This window comes from Beta vulgaris, chromosome 6 (assembly GCF_026745355.1).
Source record: "Beta vulgaris subsp. vulgaris cultivar EL10 chromosome 6, EL10.2, whole genome shotgun sequence".
NCBI classification, from domain to species: Eukaryota; Viridiplantae; Streptophyta; class Magnoliopsida; order Caryophyllales; family Amaranthaceae; genus Beta; species Beta vulgaris.
In genome coordinates, this window is record NC_079207.1 from 26,318,494 (window position 1) to 26,338,030 (window position 19,537).

The 19,537-nt window shown below is 34.0% G+C and overlaps 1 protein-coding gene across 1 annotated transcript; it reads right to left on the minus strand.

Moving 5' to 3' along the window:
• Positions 1 to 10,533: 10,533 nt before the first annotated feature.
• On the minus strand, positions 10,534 to 14,294 carry LOC104896351 (piriformospora indica-insensitive protein 2). Its single transcript, XM_010683097.4, has 2 exons — positions 13,479 to 14,294; positions 10,534 to 11,981 (listed from the first exon to the last, which is right to left on the minus strand). The coding sequence occupies exons 1-2, from the start codon at positions 13,689 to 13,691 to the stop codon at positions 10,725 to 10,727; spliced, it is 1,470 nt and encodes a 489-aa protein (XP_010681399.2). The 5' UTR covers positions 13,692 to 14,294; the 3' UTR covers positions 10,534 to 10,724.
• Positions 14,295 to 19,537: the final 5,243 nt, after the last annotated feature.

Sequence of the window (19,537 nt, forward strand, 5' to 3'; positions counted from 1 at the left end):
ATTATCATATATGGAGGAGAGAGTGGTGGGCATATACATGAAAAGTATTAAAATTAAAAATGAAAGTGAGTCATGTCCAAATTAAAAGTATATAGAATAACGTAATACTCATGAAAATGGAAAGTAGAGTAACATGGTAGGAGACGCAAATCATATAGTAGATCCAAGTATACATAGCTCTAAGTACGTCTATGGTCAAATGAGTAGGATATTAGTGGGACAGGTTAACTAGGAGATCTGCCTTATCCACACCTCAGTTGGGTGGAATGGATATAGGTTTGGTGTGTGATGGGGCGGGGATGAGATGAGATTTTTATTTTAATTTTTCTTCACTTCTTTTATCTTCTTCACCATGACCCCACCCACCAACCTCCACCCCTTCCTCTTCTCTTCCTTCCATACTCTCAGGTGACTTGAGACTTGTCAACCAAGTCATTTTTTTTAATGTTTTTCACTTTGTTCTATCTTCTTCACCATCACTTCTTCAACTATCAACCCACCCACCAACCCCCACCCTTCCTCTTCTCATCCTTCCATACACCACTTCCACCAGCCCCCTCCACCAGCCATCATCCCTCTTTCCCCTTCCTCTTCCTCCCCCACCCTCGATTTTTGCCCCACCTGCTGCTAGTAGCTCCCCTCCTCTTCCTTCCCCACCCCCAAAAATAGCCCCAGCCCCCCAAAAGGCTACCCCACACCATTGTTCTCAGTCATCGAACTAGCGACATAACCATCCGTGTGTAATTTTCTAACGAAGTACCAAAGAAGAAGGGTTCTAGTGGGGTGGGTTATTTCAAGGTAGGGGGTTTGGGGTGAGGGAGGGAGGGGGGAGGTGCAGTGGGGTGGGAGGGTATTTTGCGGGTAAAGGGGGTGACAGTGGGATATGGGTTTTTTGTGTTGTGGGGGGAAAAGGGGAGAGGTAGTCATGAGGTTGGGGGTTTTATTTTCAGGGGAGGGGTGGCAATGGGATGGGGTTTTTTTTTTAAGGGATGGTGGTGTAAGGGGAAAGGTGGCAGTGGGGTGAGGGAGGCAGGGGAAGATGGGGAGTAGAGTGGGGGGAGGAAGAGGGGAAGGGCGGGTGATTAAAACAATACGAAATAATTAAGTAGATGACCCATAAGAGTACGATAAGTGGTGTTTTTAACCTGCTAAACTGGTTTGTTCAGTTCATGGTGTATTTTGGAAGACCTCACTTATACTTAGGATTATTCTTAAATAACCTATAATTGGGATTATTTTTGGCAGAAGAATCATAGTTAGAATTATTGTAAATAATTTTTCCTATTACATATCAGTAATTTTTAGTATAAAAATCCATGTTACATTATTTTGCAAAGAGGGAAGTTTCGAATTGTAATATTGGAATATGGGCCTTGATCATAACAAGTTGAGTTAAAATGCTAAACTTGAGTTGATTTTGTAATTTATTTCATCTATTGATGATGCCTTATCAATTTCACCATTTTTTTTAAATTATATTGGCATAATGTGTTTGAGGTCGAAAATTTGCACTCTTGAAGTTTATTTGAGAGCTTAGTTTGGGTGGTAATAAAGAGAGTATGAAGCGTGCATATTAGTGATGACCCATGTCCCATAGCATATTTTTGAATAAGTCATGTTGTACCTAGATTGTGTAACAAGAAGTGAAAGATCTCGTTCTTTTGCATTGAGAGAATCTGAACTGAACTGAAATGATAATAATAATAATTATTATTATTATTATAATAATGATAATGATAAGGGGAAAAAATTCCTGAGGTAGCCCTGAGGTTTGACGTAATTCTCAAATTAACCCTCACATTTGGAGAATTCCTCAGATGTACATCAACTTTGACTGTATGCTCAAAATTCCCTTATTATTGATTGCGCTCTAACGCCATTAGGGTTCTCTCTCTCCCCCCTCCCAACATCCTCCATTGATAAATCTCTAAGTTTTCCTTTCCCCTCACCTCCATGTTCTCTGTCCACCCAATCTTCATTAATTGTTATTTGCAGAATTGGGAACCCATAGTCATGCACGAAATAAAACTATTCATTAAAACAAAAGATTTTTTTTTTGTTTACACTAAATCTGACCTATTGAATCCAAGCAAGGATTAATGGTTGGGAAGCTATGCCCAGATTCTAGCCAACAACCACGAAGGGCTGCCAGCACGTGTTCTTAGCAGCGGCACTCACCATAATCAACTGCCACTGGTGGCTGCAAGCATCAAACGCTAGCAGTTGCAGCCGCAAACAGCATGTTGAAGCCCAACCCCCTTAATGCTCTCTGCCCTTCTCCATCTATTTGTGCCACCTTCTGCCGCCTAGATTCACCAAATTCCTTCCGACGCCATGGCTCCAACGCTACAAGAAATTTTGAGTAGAATTTTTGAATTATTTTCACAAACTATAATGTCATTTTATTTTGTTAGTTTAGAATTTGATGAATAATAATCTCTATTAACAACAAAATCTAAGTTAAAAAATAGTGGCACAGATGTATCCGAAAATTCAAGAAAATAACAATGGAAGACGGTGGGAGGGGAGAGAAAAAACTTAGAGGTTCATCAATGGAGGATGGTAGGAGGAGAGGGAGAGAAAATCCTAACGTCGTCAAGGCTTCGTCAATAGTAAGGATATTTTGAACACAAAGTCAAAGTTGAGAGGTATATGAGGAATTCCCCAAATGTGAGGGGCAATTTGAGAATTACGTCAAATGTGAGAGGCAATTTAATAATAATAATAATAATAATAATAATAATAATAATAATAATAATAGTAATAATAATAATAATAATAATAATAATAATAATAATTTATAATAATGATAATGACAATAATAATAGTATAATAATTATTATTATTATAATAATTAATAATGTAATAGTACTAATAATAATTAATAGTAATAATTAATAATAATAATAATAATAATAATAGTAATAACAATAATAAGAACTACAAAAACAACATTGAACCGAACTGAACTGCCTGGAACTGAATGGAACTAAAAATAAGTCCAAAAGAACAGGGCCTAACTTCTTGCTACTGGAACTGAGCTAATTTTTTATAAGGCATGATATCTTTTTTGCGCTCTGGAATGATTGAGCACAATGTTGTAAGCAAGTACTTGGTATTCTCTAGCTTTTTGGAATTGATATGCTACATTTTGAACTTCGTCTATGATTTAAATATGATATATATATTTACGCCCTTTTTTATATAGATTTTTTAGAATCAAGATAGGAGGTGATAGTTATGCAAATGCTTTACTTGATTATCTTTGTGTTGATTAAAATTTAATAATTAAATTGTTAGTTTGTCCAAGTCTAAAATAATATATTTCACCCACATTATAAAAAAGTTCAAAGATCTATTTATACAAAAGTAGTTAAAGTTAGTTAAATTTCATGGGAAGTATAACAAGTGAACCAAACAATCATAGAAAATCAATTTATTAGAAGTACAAGTTTCATAGTGTCAGCCAAACATGTCTACGCCAAATGAATTAAAGATGATTCTTTTTTTTTGAATTAAAAGCAGCTAAGTCAATTTTTCGAATTTTCATCGTATTATTAAATCAAATATAAAAATATTATCCAAATATAAAAAAATGAGGGAGATACAAACAAGATGGAGGGTCGTTTGTCTGCTTGGCTAGTCAAACATGAGCTAGTTCATAGATCGTTGGGCTTTGATTACCAAGGAATATGGACTTCACAAATAAGCCCAAAAATTGGCATGACATTGCTGTTATTTTATATGTATATGGTTATAATTATTTACGTTCTCAATATGCTTGTGATGTAGCACCATGCAGGCTCTTACTAGTCTGCATCATCTTACGAGAATAGAGTGTGGTGTGGATCAACCGGAAGAGGTATGCATGAAATTACTTGTATATCTTAGAATTTCGTCCGTTTTTTGAGTTTGAAAAAGCATCGATTTTCAAGAACATAAATCATCCACGTCTGAAACGTATTTTTATTCCCGGAAATTTGGATAGGTTGGCCCTCATATAAGGATTATATTGTCCCTAATTTTTATGATATACAAGATGCTTATTGAATGATAAGAAACTTATTTTCACTTCTACGACATCATATATATATATAGGGGAACACTCTTGTGAGAACACGTATCTTATATGAGAATGCATTTTTATGTGAGAACAAATTTAGATTTTATAACATATGTAATACTTTTTAGAACATATGCAAAGACGTTTTAGAAGAACATACTTAACCATTTTTTGTAGGAAATATACTTAACTTTTTAGAACATATGCAATACATTTTAATAACAACATTATTTTTTTAGGGAACATACTTAAATTATTTTAAGAAAACAAACTTAAAATTTTTAAAACATACGCAAGACTTTTTAGAACAACATATTTATGAAACTTTTTATTTTTAGGATACATACTTAAGTGTTTTTGAGGAGTATATACTTAAATTTTTAGAGCATATGTTCCATAACATATTTTTCTCCCATGTTAATTTTTTGATTATTTTGTTGATGACAAAAGGATATTACGTGGTTGTTCTTATGCTCTAAATATGGAAAAAGTAATGTTCAGAATAGTTCTTCTAGTGTTCTAAATAATCATTGTTCTGTTCTAAATAGTTCTTATTAGGTTACAAATAGTTTTTATTGTGTTCTAAATAGTTCTTAATATGTTCTATATAATTCTTGTCATGTTCTAGATAGTCGCACTAGAGTTTTGATTTTCCTAATTTGTAAATTTATGAAAAAATTAAATATGAATAGTATTGTATCCTTTATTTCTGCATTTTTGGAATTTTAAAAATCAGCTGTAAAATTACCAAAAACACATCGAAATTTCTCAGAATTATTTGAAAATTACTTGCTTTCTTCTTTGGAACATGTTAAAAATAATTTAAAACATACTTGAAATAATTTGGGACACACTCAAAATATTTTAAAACATACTTGAAATAATTTAGGACATAAGCTTGAAATTTTAGAACATGTATATATATCAATATTTGTATATGTGCTGATTAGGTTCTTATGTATAAAGAGAAATTCCACAACCAAAACAAAGAGGAAGGGAGCGATGTGGTCTTCTTGATGGAGACCTCTCTGGAGCTTGAAAGGGATGGATGTGTATAAAGGAGATATTATTTTGGCTTCTTCTAACTGATGCACATAAGTGAAAGAATTTAGAATTCCTATCACCAAGTTTTAGCCATTGGATTCGAGAATTCTGGGCCCAATGAATTTCTTTCTTTTTAAGCCAATATCATAATTCAGGTTGTGCCATGGAGCGTTGCTCGATTTCCTCAGGCTCCAAATCACGATCATTTGCCGAAAGATCCCACTTTTGTATCTCATTCTCCAAGAGTAACATATGTGAGTCAATATTTCCAAACACGTCAAAGTTCCAAGCTTTCAGTTCAGATTTAGCCATTTTGAGTTTATCTATCAATGAACATCCATTCCAGTTTTTCCAAGCAGCATCGACAATTTCAAGACATCCCTTGTGAGTGAGCCAAGCATCCTGAAATTTAAAAGGTCTAGGACCCCAATCAACATTATAAGACTGAAGTAGGAGAGGATAGTGATCCGAAACACTTCTTTTGAAGATGGAGACAACAAGAGATGGCAATTCCGCAATCCATTTAGCTTGGACAAAGACCCTATCCAATTTGCTTTTTGAATTGCCCTTAAACCATGTGAACTAACCATCAGACGGGGTAACTTCAATGAGCTGCAAATTGCTTATAAAGTCTCTAAATCTTGATGAATTGGATTCATCAATCTGATGACTACCACGATATTTAGTAGTTAGTACTTCATTAAAATCCCCTACTATCAAACATGGGAGCTAAGAATTTGAGCAAAATTACCTTATCTTAATCCATGTGTCTGCTCTCACATCCGCATTACAAGAATTATATATATTGATAAGAAGACAGTGAAATCACGATGAAGTTATTGTTCCCCCAAGTGCAATCCAATTACTCTCGCATCTATAAAAGGCGAGCTTAAATTTTGATTCTTTCCACAAGGAGATTAGTCCATCGAAGATGCCATTTGATGGGCTAAAACAAAATTTGAGGTCACTACATCTCCATATTGACTTTCTGAGAATAGGTTAGATACTTTCCAATTTAGATTCTTGGATAAAAGTAATCGAAGGATCTTGAGTGAGTAAAAACTTCCTAAGAACACTCTGTTTGATTTTGGCCCATAGACCACGTAAATTCCTCGAAAAGAGAATCATTGCAGATATTGTTAAGAATATGAGAGGGGCTTACAAGTTAGTCGTCCGTTCCTCCTTCTGGCGGACCAAAATGAACATAATTTTCTCATGGAGAGCAGATAATCGGCCGTTAAAATTCATGTCCAATTGGAGATCCATGTCATTGATTTCAGAGGCTATTGATTCATTTTGGTTTTGGTGGAGGTTTAAGGATCGAGAAGGGTGACGAGGATTTTCTTGGGAGGGAAGAGAGGATTGTCTTCGGGTTTTTTTTTTCTTTTGTAGCTAGCTTTCTAAGTCGTTTATGTTCTCTTTGTACTTTCAAAAGGGAAATGATGAGTCTTCAAATCCAAGAGGTATAAGAGGGATAGCTGTTGAGGCTAATGAGGAAAGAGTTTTGAAATTAGTTTAGGATGTTTTTGACAGAGGATTAAAGGAATTCGAAGTATGAATTAGGGGGTTACTATATTGGAAGCTATAGTTGGGTTGAAAGGACTGAGGATGGATAGGATTTTTACTTAGGTTAAAATTGTACTTAGGCGAGCTGAGGGGTTTAGAAGTGATTGGACTCGTGGGATTATGAGGGAAAGTAGAAGGGTTAAAGTATGGGAATGAGGATTTTGGCCCACTAGATTTTCTGGAAGGGCTATTCACTGGGCCCAATTTTGGCCTCAAAGGAAAAGGCGGCTCAAAAGAGGGAGGACACGATAGTTTTAAGTCTTCCAAAGATTGAAGGGTATGTGAGGGCTAAGAATTTTTGAGTTCTCCCAAGCTACTTTGGCTCGTGGTGACCCTATAAGGGAGTTAAAGTTGAGTTGTATTTTGGGAGGGTGTGGATATTTTGGAGGCTTTTGGTTTTTCAAAGGTGAGAAGGTATTTATTGTTTTGTTGGGGGAAATCATAATCTCATAATTAAGATTGTTAGTATCAATTTCCAAGGCAATGGGACTACCCTCCACATGGAGAAAATTGACTGAGTGAGGATATGCTGGTTCATCTTCTTTCCGATGTTTTGGATCATCGTCATCTGAACTTTCCAGATGAGTCATCTTCATCTGACTCAACATGTTTGGGGGGAGGATCTACAATTTTTGTTTTCATGGAAACAAGACTTGAATCGAGTCCAAGTTCTTCTGTTGCAAAAATTTTGAAAGTTTTTTCTCCAATACTGAATAGGATTGGGTTATTAATTTTCAAAAAATAGTCTGTTATCACCAGGACTCTTGCATAATCCATCCTAGTGTAATCAACTGACAGAACTTTTCTATAAATACTCCCAATTTTTGAAAAAGTTATCTTAGCTCCAGGCAGTAATGAAGACACCATAAATTGTTATCTAGGTCTCTCTCCAAAGTGCAGAACTAGAACTGTTTACATCTCTTAGTTCTAGAAACCATCGTTGAAGCCATTTACAATCTATCATTGTTGTATTATCCTCTAAGGAATCAAATGAGATTAAGTATAACATACCCTCTAAAGATTTAATACTTAAACATGTGACTCCTTCACCAAGGATGTGATCAAGAATTATCGTAGATGATTATGCTACATTTGCCACAACGATGACACTTATATTGAGGAGTTCCTCTAGGTCAGGATTTGACTACCCCTTAATCCAGAGCAATCGGCCACCCTCGTTTCACCTACTTCTCGTTGCTCTCTCACTTCTTCAGTATCTTCATCAAGAACCCTTGAGCTCATGATTCTCTTTTTGCTCATTCCCCGAATCAAATCGTTGGAGAGTGGTTCAAGGAGTTGGTTGGGTAGTAGGGATTCATGTTGATCTGTTTGGGTTTGAGGGTGGTTGATTGGGCTTTGGTTGTTTAAGGAGTTTAAAGGTAGGATTTGGTTCATGATCGGGAAGTGGATTTGCAGTTTGCTTAGAGGATGGTTTTGCTACCTCTCTATATGAGCGATGGTCTCTTATGACAGGTTGTCTTTGAGGGAAAATAGTGTGTGGGTATGTTCTTGTGGGTTTTCGAGAAGGTTGAAGGATTGTTCTTATATGGTTTAGGATTATCGTATTTCGCCAAGTTAACTCTCAGTTTACAGTATTCCAACCTTCTTCCGTTTTCAATTCTAATTGCATTGAGGGCCTGGGTTGAGAAGAATTTTATAAAGGCATATCGGTGTTGACAATTGGCTCTGAGTCTGGGTGGTATGACAAGGTTAGCTATGTCACCATGGCGGCTGAAAATGTTGATGATGGTCTGAGGGTTTATGTCATGGGGAGGAAATCAACGAAGATGGTTTTGTAGGCTATAGGTGGATGGGGTTAGGCTGCAGGCTGCTTCCTTCTGATAGTGGTTTATTCACCTTCCTTTTTTCCATTCCAAAGATGACCCCTCTCTCTCTCTTTCTCTAAACATTTTTTTGTTCCTATTCAAGGACGCAAGATTAACAAAGAAAATTTGAAAATTCACCTAAATGAAGTTCAAAATTATTATTGGTGAACTTTTTATGAATAATTCCACATCTAGTGTCAATTTAATGTCCACTTAGAGTACCAAAATTTTGATGTATATCTAAGTTGGCGTATATATGAGTGTATGACATGCACTCTACATTTTCCACAAGTCGAACGCTTGTTCACGAGCTAGTATGTATTAAGAGAGTGAGATATAGTCTAGTGGTTAGAGCTTCCCTCCCGGTTCCCAGAGGTAATGGGATCGATTCTAACCGTAGGCAAGTTAGGATCCCCTTTATTCCCACCAACTTATTAAGGTTTCTCCTTACCTTATTAAAAAAAGCTAGTATGTATTATACATGCTCATTATAGGTTATGCATACACCTTGGTAACCTATCACATACCTCCATTGAATCCATCCATTTAAGCTTTGCACATCTACGAAGTATTAGTTTATGTTTATTTTCTATAAACATTTGTACATTAATACATCATTCGTTTCAAAAATAGTTGCACCATTTGGCAATTGACCACTATCTATCAACCAACTTTGATAAGCATTTTTTCACTATTATATAACAAAAAATATGATCAAGCGAGGTATTGTTAAATTCGTCTCAATACAAGGATTTCAAATATCAAATTTTTATAATTTTTACTTAATATGCAATTAGATATATTATTCAAAAAAGTATCTCGGTGAACATGAAAAAGCAAATGGTACAACTATTTTGAAACGTTTTAAGTATTTAACACTGATCATTTAGGTATGTTCATCCTTCAACTAATGCCTGCAAATCAATATCAACTAGCATTTTTGACACACGATGCGTGCTTGGATTTTTTTCAAGACATAAACTCGATTTTCTTCGACATAAGTAAGAGTCAAAATTTGAACATTAGACATACGAATTACAATTGTTTTTAGTTATAAAATTTGATTTGGCTTAGTCTCTGCCATTTAAGTCTCTCACCAGAACATAAGTTTTTTTAATTTATTTATGATTTCTAATATTATAATTTTTTAGTTGATTTTTGAATTAATTAAGTACACTACTTTGTAGATTGTGAAGAAAGTGGACACTTTGATTTCAAGTCAAATTTTTGTGAATATTTTTGTGAGTATGTATTGACGTTGTAGTATATATTGGTTGTAGTTTGTAAGTGAATTTTTTAGTTTTTGCAAAGTTTTCTTATTTGAGTGATTTGTATAGGGTAAATTATGCAATTCTATGATTTTAGTTGACTTGGAGTGATTGTTATACTTTTATTTCCAGTATTTTTGTTTGAAGCCCCCCCCCTCCCCCGATTTGTAAGTGAATTTGTAATTTAGAAAGGAATGGGGGTAAAATAGTCTCTTCATTCGAGGACACCATAGCTCCCCTTCTGGCCTTCTCTTATAAAATATCCATACATTGATATGGTTATATACGTTAAATATACTTTTTTTATAAGATAAAAAGAAATAAATTTTAGGAAACCGCTTGCGAGGGTGCTGCTCCTACTATATGTTAATAGACTCGCTCTCCTACCTAATCTCTACCATATAAGGGAAGAAGGGGACACCAAAAATAATAAACCCCATTATACCCTTAACTAGCAAAACACAAATTCACCCCTCTTTTATCATCATAACATCAATTAACAATCATATTTATAACATCTCTTATTTATTGGTCTAAAAAAAAAATACAATAAATGTTCTGAACAATTTTTCATACATGTTATTGTACAATCGAGCATTTTATTTGTTTTCGCACGCATCGCGTGCATATAAGGCTAGTAATCATTATCTAAACGATCATCCTAAATAGCCTCATTCTAAACGGTCATGATGATCCCCCAACCCTTTTTTCTCTTTTCCCTTTGCTAAGGATGCTCTAAAAAGACAAATCAAGTACCCAATGGATATGTAAGTAAGACAGCATGTAAATCTACTCATGGATCAACAATATAAACGTCTCGTTTGATTTGACTTCAATACTCTGTAGCAAGAGAATTAAAGTTAGCTTCATCATTTATGACATGATAGATACCAAAGGATCAAATCGTTTACTTTTACACTTTCTTTTTTTTGTGTGAAAAGGTCTAATCTTCCTAAATTACAAGAAAAAGTTCCATAAGAAAACCATCATAAATGACTCTACCAGGAAAACCCACCAAACCCCATCAAATGCACTGCTATACACTCCCAAAGAGGATATAGAATTTGGATTTAGGCTGTTAGACTCTGTAATTGGAGTGATCCAAACTGAGTGTTGTTGTAGTAACTTCCCATTTTCATCACCCAACCCATATTTCAAATTAGTTTTTACTAATTTCTCCTCCGATTTGCAAGGTAACACACCAATTAGAGCACGCCCGCCGGTGTAGCAAAGATTCGGGTTATTCCAAGCCCCAAATCTCCTCCCTAATCTCCCATAAAAAGTTTCTGAAAATTTCAGCTCCCCTGTCAGATTATTCCCATTAACATAAATTGCACCAACACCAGGCATATTTGCTATATCTGAAGGCAAATCCCCTGTGAGATGGTTGTTACCAAGACCCACATATCTTAATTTCTTCAGCTTGATCATAGACTTTGGAAATTCACCTGACAGTCCCAGATTTGATAAGTCCAAAATTATTAAATTTTGCAACTTTTGCCAATCAACATTGTTAATATCACCCCCAACTGGATTGCTAGACAACACCAATTCTTGTAATGAGTCCATTTCCTCAATTGATCTTGTTAAGCCACCAGAAATATTGTTCCCTCTAAGATCCAATAAAGTTAAGCTCTTCAAGTTGCCTATATTACTTGGTATATTACCCACCAACATATTGTTGCTCAAATCAAGCTTTAAGAGTGAAATTAGGTACCCAATTGAAATAGGGAGGTGCCCAGATAGTGCGTTTCTGCTCAAATCAAGAATCAAGAGCTCCTTGAGATTGCCAAGAGTTTCGGGAATTCGACCTGAAAATTTGTTCCCAGAAATTACTAGTCTCTTCAAATGTACCAAGTTGCCAATATTTGTTGGAAATGTTGCAGTAATTCCATTTTCGATTAGCACCAATGACTGAAGATTTTTGAGATTACCAAAAGTAGAAGGGATCGGTCCGACTAGGCTAGGATTCGAGCGAAATTCTAAGGATTCCAACGTTGGAGCTAACTTTTCCCAGTTGTTAGTAGGTAGGGTGAATAGATTATTGGGAGAAACGAAACAATTGAAAAATGAAAGAGATTTGAGGTGTTTAAGCTCAAAGATTTGTGGCCTAAATTCCGGGTTTTGGGTACATGAGAGGGAATTGTCATGAAGAGGTCCAATACTCAGATCAGTAACATACCAAAACTCATTGATGAGGTCACATGAAACACCCTGCAAAACAGAATATCAGAAAAATGTTGCCTAAAGATGCATACATTTGAAATTGTTTCTACCTTACTATATTAGTTTGCAAAATACAATAATGCAATCACCAGAAGAATAGACATGTTTCACAAAATGAGAAATAACCCTTAACTGTATGACGAACCATACTTTGGAAATTTGCATGAAGTAATGTATTGTATTCTTTTCGTTTTCAAACATAGTAATGATGGAAACTTTCCAAAGTAGCAGAATTTTCATTTTCGTTTTCAAATAAACTTCTAAGAAACAATCATTATGCAAAACAACATCCAAAAGAAAAAAAAAATTAAAATGGTTATGAGTTTGTACTCGAGAGTAGAAAAAGGAGCACAAAATGACATCAGAGACTTGACAATGAAAATAGAAAGTAAATAGTCCAATGTAATTGAGCAGAAATAGAAAATGAAAAGAGCATAATCAAGGAAGCAACTACTCCATATGTTTAGAAACCTTTGCACATGCGGCATCTATAAGGATATAATTAAGTGTACTTATTGCCCCTTGTGCATGTCACTATTCTTCTTTTGCTAATCAATATTCTAACCACCTAGAACAACCCTTTTTCATGAAAGATATCAGATTTGAAGTTAATTTGTTGGTTGCATACTAATTACTACTACTAAAGTTTGATTAGGAAAAAAAAGAACGATTAATGCTAATTAGAGACTTAGTTACGATTTCAAGGCACTTTGAGAATTGGAAAGTTGGATATGATTACAAGCTTTTCTTTTCTTAAATGATCTACAAGAAGAACAATATACTTGTTTAGAGTTGAATAAAAGTAGATAAATTTGGGATATATGTTCTTTCCTTTTAACTTTAAAAAATTATTAGGTCCGAATTCTGCTTCGAAAAAATATTATTTATTAATATAATACTTTATAATAATAAAACAAAGTATAAGTTAGTCGAGTAGTTAAGACTTCAGTATATGTATCCGAGGTCTTGGGATCAAATCCCATACTATGCAATTTTTAAAAAAAAATATTTTACATGAACTAAAATTCTCTAAAGAGAGCGACACGTTGCGCAATTTCTCGTATATGCACACCTTTTAATATATTTAGAAAATACTTCACATCTTAGGATAGAATTAGGAGATAGGAGTATGTTAATGGCGAATTTGTAGTCAAAATTGGTTAACTTCAATTCCAAAAATTGAAATAGAACAAATAATTACATACAAAGGAAGTAGAATTCTACTTCTACAATTTACATGAACTTGAGAAGAATAGTGTTTCACTGTTCTCACTACATTTATGTGCAACAACCAGAAAACTTGTCACAATACACACGAAATAGGGTAAAAATGGCATGAAATGACATCATGGAAGTACATTGTTGTAAATGTATGCTCGATAGGTAAAACTAAAGTACATTATATTCATTCAATATACCCAAAATAAAATTAAATTATTACAACCATAAGATAGTAACAAAATAAGAGGAAAAAAATACACATACCTGAATTGGAGTCCACCCACAAGGATCAGGATAAAGATCTGAGCCATTCCACAAACTACCCACAAAACCTTGAATTGCAGAATATAGAGCTTCTTTCTCTGTTTTCTCCATTATTGCTCCAACATCCTCTGTTTCTCCATTGCACCACCACACATTCAACGAAAACAGGAGATAGAAAATTACACAACTTATCACTTTCAAGTTGTTCTTCATAGTTGTATTTTTTTTTTTATAATCCTAAAAACCCACAAATTCTTTTAAGGGTATATATACAAATTAAGAGAATTATTCTCCAAATTCTTGGACCTACTTAGGTGTTTATATAACATATGAAATTAACCCATAAGATAGCAGAAAATGCATGAAAGATAACATTTTTTATGAAATGAAGCGGGAGAATAAAAGTCACTGGAGAAAGAAAAACACAGATAACAATTGAAGAGAACTGAGGAAAAAGAGGAGCAAAAACAGAGGATGTTTCTCTGAAATTAAAAGGTAAGGAAGTGTAAAATAGAAGGAGAAGGAGAAAAGAAGGGTAAGGAAAAAGTGTGCACAATTATCGATGCCTGAAAATATTTAAAAATATTGATAATAAAAAAAGAAAGTAATGATAATAAATAATATTAATAAAAAGATGAGAAGAGTAATAAGTGTAGGACGAAGGGGGGTTGGGCTATGAAAGTGAAAGAAAGGTGTTTTTCATATTTGAGAAACAGAAAACTTTTATAGGGGTGTTACAGAGTTGTTCTTTTCTTAGGGCAGTCTTGTGATCTTGTTTCAGAAACCCATTTATCTCTAACATTTAAGTTGGGGGGTGTTAAAGATTTCAGCCATCCAAAGAAAACAAAAGGTGGGGAGATGTGGGGGACAAGAACTAATTTGTACTAGTATGCTAGTTGTAGAATTTTGTTGACAAAAATTAGGTGGTTGTGAAGTTGTGGGCAAAGGACACAAGTTAACAAAGAAAAAAGAATGAGAATTTAATTTGTATTATTGGGGTATGATATTGTTGTAGCTTGTAAGTATAGAATTAACCATTACATTGAATACCAACTATATAAAGTTTTTCTTGTTAAAAAAAACTATATAAAGTTTTTAATGAATTTGGATGTACACTATGCTAAACAAGAAACCACTAAATTAAGGGCTAAAGGAGGTACTATATTAAATAGGTAAAATTGGTCTTAACATCCTGAATTATACCGCGGGTGCACTAAACAACCTCAACTAAGACTTATAGGGGGTGTTGGGGGGGAGGGAATTTTAGAGAGAGTTTAGAGTTTTGGGGAGAGTTTAGAGTTTTGACCAGTAAAAACTCTAATTTGGGTGTTTGGTGAGAGAGAGGATTAAAGAGAGTTTTATACCAAAAACTCTGATCAAAATTCTCTTTTGAAAAAGTTGGGTAGAGGAGCTTTTTCATGGGAGTTTTGGAGAGAGAAAAAACAAATGACTATTTTGTCCATATAATTAAAACTAAAATTTGTTTTTAAAAAAAACATATGTCCATAAATGTCATTTTACATGCTCTAAAAAATACAAAACTCTAGACAATTAGCTAAGTGTTACCAAACACCTTTACACAACAATTATTTAAATCAGCAGTCAAATCCTTTGAACAAAAAAGTAATCATCTAACCACAAACTCTAACCTCTAAACTCTAAACTCTAATCACCAAACAGGGGCATAGTCAGAACACCCCAAAGTACGGACCTAGGTGCAGTGTGTACCATAAATGAGATAAGTGACCAGAATTCTCACCGGCAACAGGATAATCTTAATTTATTATTATATTCTATCCCCACCCCACTATAATTTTCTTATCTTCTTCTTTTTTAACCCTAATAAATTAAACCCTATCATTACCTAAAACTGATATATGAATTCTTCTTGAAACTTGAAGATAAAGGTGAGCTCATTGTTGTTATGCAGATTTCACTCTTTCAATCTCAATTTGGGTAACCTAGAATGTAGGGTTCATTTAGGAAGAAATAGGGATTTTGGGGAAGAAATTAAAGTCTTTGTTTTTAGTTGAGGAAGGAGAAAATAAAAGGCACATGCCTTTTTTTGTTTAAGTAAAAGAATTAGGGTTATAAAAGAAAAAATAAGAAGAGGAAGGGATGGACAATAATAATAAAGAATTAAGATTCTCCCGTCGTGGTAAGAATTTCGGTCACCGATCTCATTTATGGTATGGATTGCATTCAGCCCCTTACTTTAGGGTATTCTGACTATAAGTCTTAGTTAGGGCTGATTGATGCACCAGCGCTATAGTTCAGAGTGTTGAGGCCAATTTCTCCTATTAAATAAGAAGCCTTAAATATTTATACATGGCTATGCCTATAGACAGGTCCGTCCCTGAGCATGGGCAGGAGGGGCGTCCGCCCAGGGCCCAGGGAAAAAAGGCCCATATTACTGATTTACAATTTTTTGTTTTGCGGATAAAACAAAAATGCATGCAGAAAATTTGTATAACAAAGCTTTGGCTCCTTGGTTATTATACATTACTGCAGCTCTCCATCCCAAGGTTCGAATCCACCATATGAGTGGTTTTTAATTTTTTTTTCCGCTTTCTACTTTTATTTTTTAAAAATTTCAGCTTTTAAACTTTTTTCTTATTAATTTCACACCTTTTAAATTTTTTTCCTTTTGGATTTCCTTTTCTTTTCAATGATTTTGAAATAGCTTCAACTTCCTAATTTTTTTTTATTTTCTTTTGTTTTAAATAATTTTAAAAGAGCTTCTTTCCTTCTCATAGCTTAACTATGTACCTTTTGTTATTTCATACCCCTTCGACTTTATAATTGTACTCTTTTTATGTTACATTGTTCATTTCTACCCCACTTCTTCTATAAAGTTACTAATATATAAGAACAAATGTTATTATATTTATCTTAATGTATATTAAATTCGATATCTTCTAATTTACATAAATTTTACGAATCGATAAAGTAAGATAGTTCAAGATATTAGATGTTAATAAACTAGTGCATTTGTAAAAGCGAATGTAAAAATGGAACTGTTAAAAAAGTGAAGGGTTATGTTATCGTCTTTTCTTTTTTCACAATTCAAACCAGAAAATATTACAGAAGTAATCTAAAAGGCCAAAGCACTTAATAAACAATTTCGTAATCCAAATCCATACTGCAATTGATAACTTGATGTTGAGGATGACGTGATAAATTTAAGAAGCAAGATATGACTTAATTTTAGGAAGACATGTCATAAAAAGATAACCATCAATCCAGTGATGGGTATATTATTATAAAAAATGTAGGCTAAAATGAATCCAGATTTCATGAGTTATTACAAAGAAATCATATTTAGCAGAACTTTGACCATTAAAATCTCTAAATCAATATATATAGAGAATAATAGTTATAATTGAAGAGGGCCCATATTTTTTAATTCGCCCTAGGGCCTCCAAAATGTCAGGAACGGCCCTGCCTATAGATTTTCCCACTAAAAGTAAGTATATTCTTTTTATCTTTCATGTGTTCAATTATTAGATATATATTGAAATAAATATTCATTCTACATGATACCAATAATATATGTAAAGTATATAAATCAATTGTAAGCTTATTGGATCATCCTCAACAATCTTTCTAAAACTTTTGTACTCCTATATTGACTCAAACTCGTTTGGACTCAACCCATTATATTTTATAAACTATAAGTGTAACTTTTAAACTCAATTATTGCTTGTCGCCTGCTGTGGCATATTTCAGTCTAGGGTTGGATACATGTTTGGGTCCGAACCTAATATGTTGAGATTTATTAATTGTCGCTCCAAACTCAACTTATAGACACATCTCTATATATTATTTCCTCCATTCTATTACGCTTTCAATATTTTGATTTTCACATGTCTCAACATTTAACTTTGACCTTATCTACAATATCATATCGTCGAGTTGAGCTAGGACGAATGATCAAACGCGATTGTTTATATTATATTATTAGTTTAACTTACTAGAGCTTATCTGCAATATTAGAACTTACTAGAACTCATGTTCTTTTCTGATGTCCAGTTGGACACTTTTGGTCAGGAGCCAAGACATGTGATCAAACGCGATGGTTTATATTATATTGTTCATTCAATGTCTTTATCGGATATTCTTTAAATTAAAGAAAAAAGTGTTCTAAGATTAAGGACGTGACTTCACATATTTCTCTACAAGCAAATTATGCACGCAATGCATGCCTGTTTTTTTTAATTTCAAACAAATTCTAGCCTTTTTGGGCATAAGTAGGTTTAAAATTTTAAACTAAATTTGACAGGTTAAGCATCTATCACTTAACCCTTCTTCTCTTAATTTTCTGTCTTCTAGGTTTTTAAAATTAAACTTGATGAACGATAAAAGAATGTTATGTGAGTTTATTTAGGATTTCTTGTGTTGTATTAACATAGCCTTTTGTGTTAAAATAATCATTTCACTTTGTTAATTGATAGAATTTTTCGTATTGATTTTGCATTTGTAAATGGATAAATAAGATATTTGATTGATGTAATATTCCTTTTTATTTTGGAAAATTAATGTAATCAGTCTCAACTTTGGGTGTCTTGACAAAAACAGTCCCAACTTTTATTTTTTATTGTTCAGTCCCAACAACTTTTGGGAATCCTTTACACTAGTGGCCCTTCCCGGTAAAGCTGTCAAAAAATGACCTGATCTGATAACCCGACCTGAACCTCTAATGACCTGTAACTGACTTGCACCTAAAATTTTGGCAAAATAGGTCACTTGTAACCAGACCTGCACCCGACCCGATAATAACTGATACCTGCTCTTGACCCGATACTCTATGACCGGAACCTGAACTGATACCCGCCCGAAAAAGACCGATAACTGAAATTGTAATAGCCCTGTTTTTAAGAACATTTATTTAAAAGCTAAAAGTGGATAAGACTATCATTCTTAATGGTTAAGAAAGCTTGTGGATAAGCGTTATCATTCTTAATGGTTAAGAAAGCTTGTGGATAAGCATCATCATTCTTAATGGTTAAGAAAGCTTGTGGATAAGCATCATCATTCTTAATGGTTAAGAAAGGTTGTGGATAAGCATCATCATTCTTAATGGTTAAGAAAGCTTGTAGATACGCATCATCATTCTTAATTGTTAAGAAAGCTTGTGGATAAGCATTACCATTCTTAATGGTTAAGAAAGCTTGTGGATAAGCATTATCATTCTTAGTGGTTAAGAAAGGTTGTGGATAAGCACTAACATTCTTAGTGGTTAAGAAAGGTTGTGGATAAGCACTAACATTCTTAGTGTTTAAGAAAGGTTGTGGATAAGCACTAATATTCTTAGTGGTTAAGAAAGCCTGTGGATAAGGCACTATCTTTCTTAAAGGTTAAGAAAGGTCAAAGAGGATAAGAACCATCATTCTTATTGGCTAATAAGGCTTTGGAAACCAATAGATAAGTTAGAAAGTCCTTGAGAGCCTTAAACATTAAGATTATGAAAATTGTTTGGAGATTGTTTTATCGGGTAACGACGAACTTCTAGTTAAAGAGCCTTTCGGGGTTGAATCCGAGCTCAGAACCTAACCAAACTTGATATATGACATCCTTGGGTTGTCTTAAGATTAAAATGGTCATTTATTCCCAAGTAATTACGTGGCTCAATAAGGTAAATTGCTTACATAGTAAAACCTGGCCAGCTGAAATTACAGCTCAGACCTATCCTCAAAGAAAGCTGCTTAGCAGCTACTTAAGTGTCGATCTCTCAAAGACTTTTTATGAATGAAAGACAACACCTTAGGCTAACACCTCAAGCAAGAATCACCCAAAAACTCCAAGAAACCGACCTTGCCCAAAAGAGGTTTCCCTCCCCTGGGGGTACCGCCAGAACAGACTATAAAAGCCTGTTCTGGATTTTCGTCTCCTTTCTCTTATTTTCTCCTCTTGGACACCCACTTTTCTCTACATAGAACTCTTCTAAACATCCATACAAAGTAGTACAAGCTTTGGTTCCAACTTTAGACCATAAATCATATAGAAAACCTTGCTGAAAGATCACATAAGTTGTTGTATGTTCAACAGTTTACACCTCT

Bases quoted from the DNA above. Each gene is read 5' to 3' on its own strand.
- LOC104896351 (XM_010683097.4), bottom strand. From the start codon at position 13,691: ATGAAGAACAACTTGAAAGTGATAAGTTGTGTAATTTTCTATCTCCTG. The intron at 11,982-13,478 runs GTATGTGTATTT...TCTGTTTTGCAG, and splicing joins GTGGGTGGACTCCAATTCAG to GGTGTTTCATGTGACCTCAT.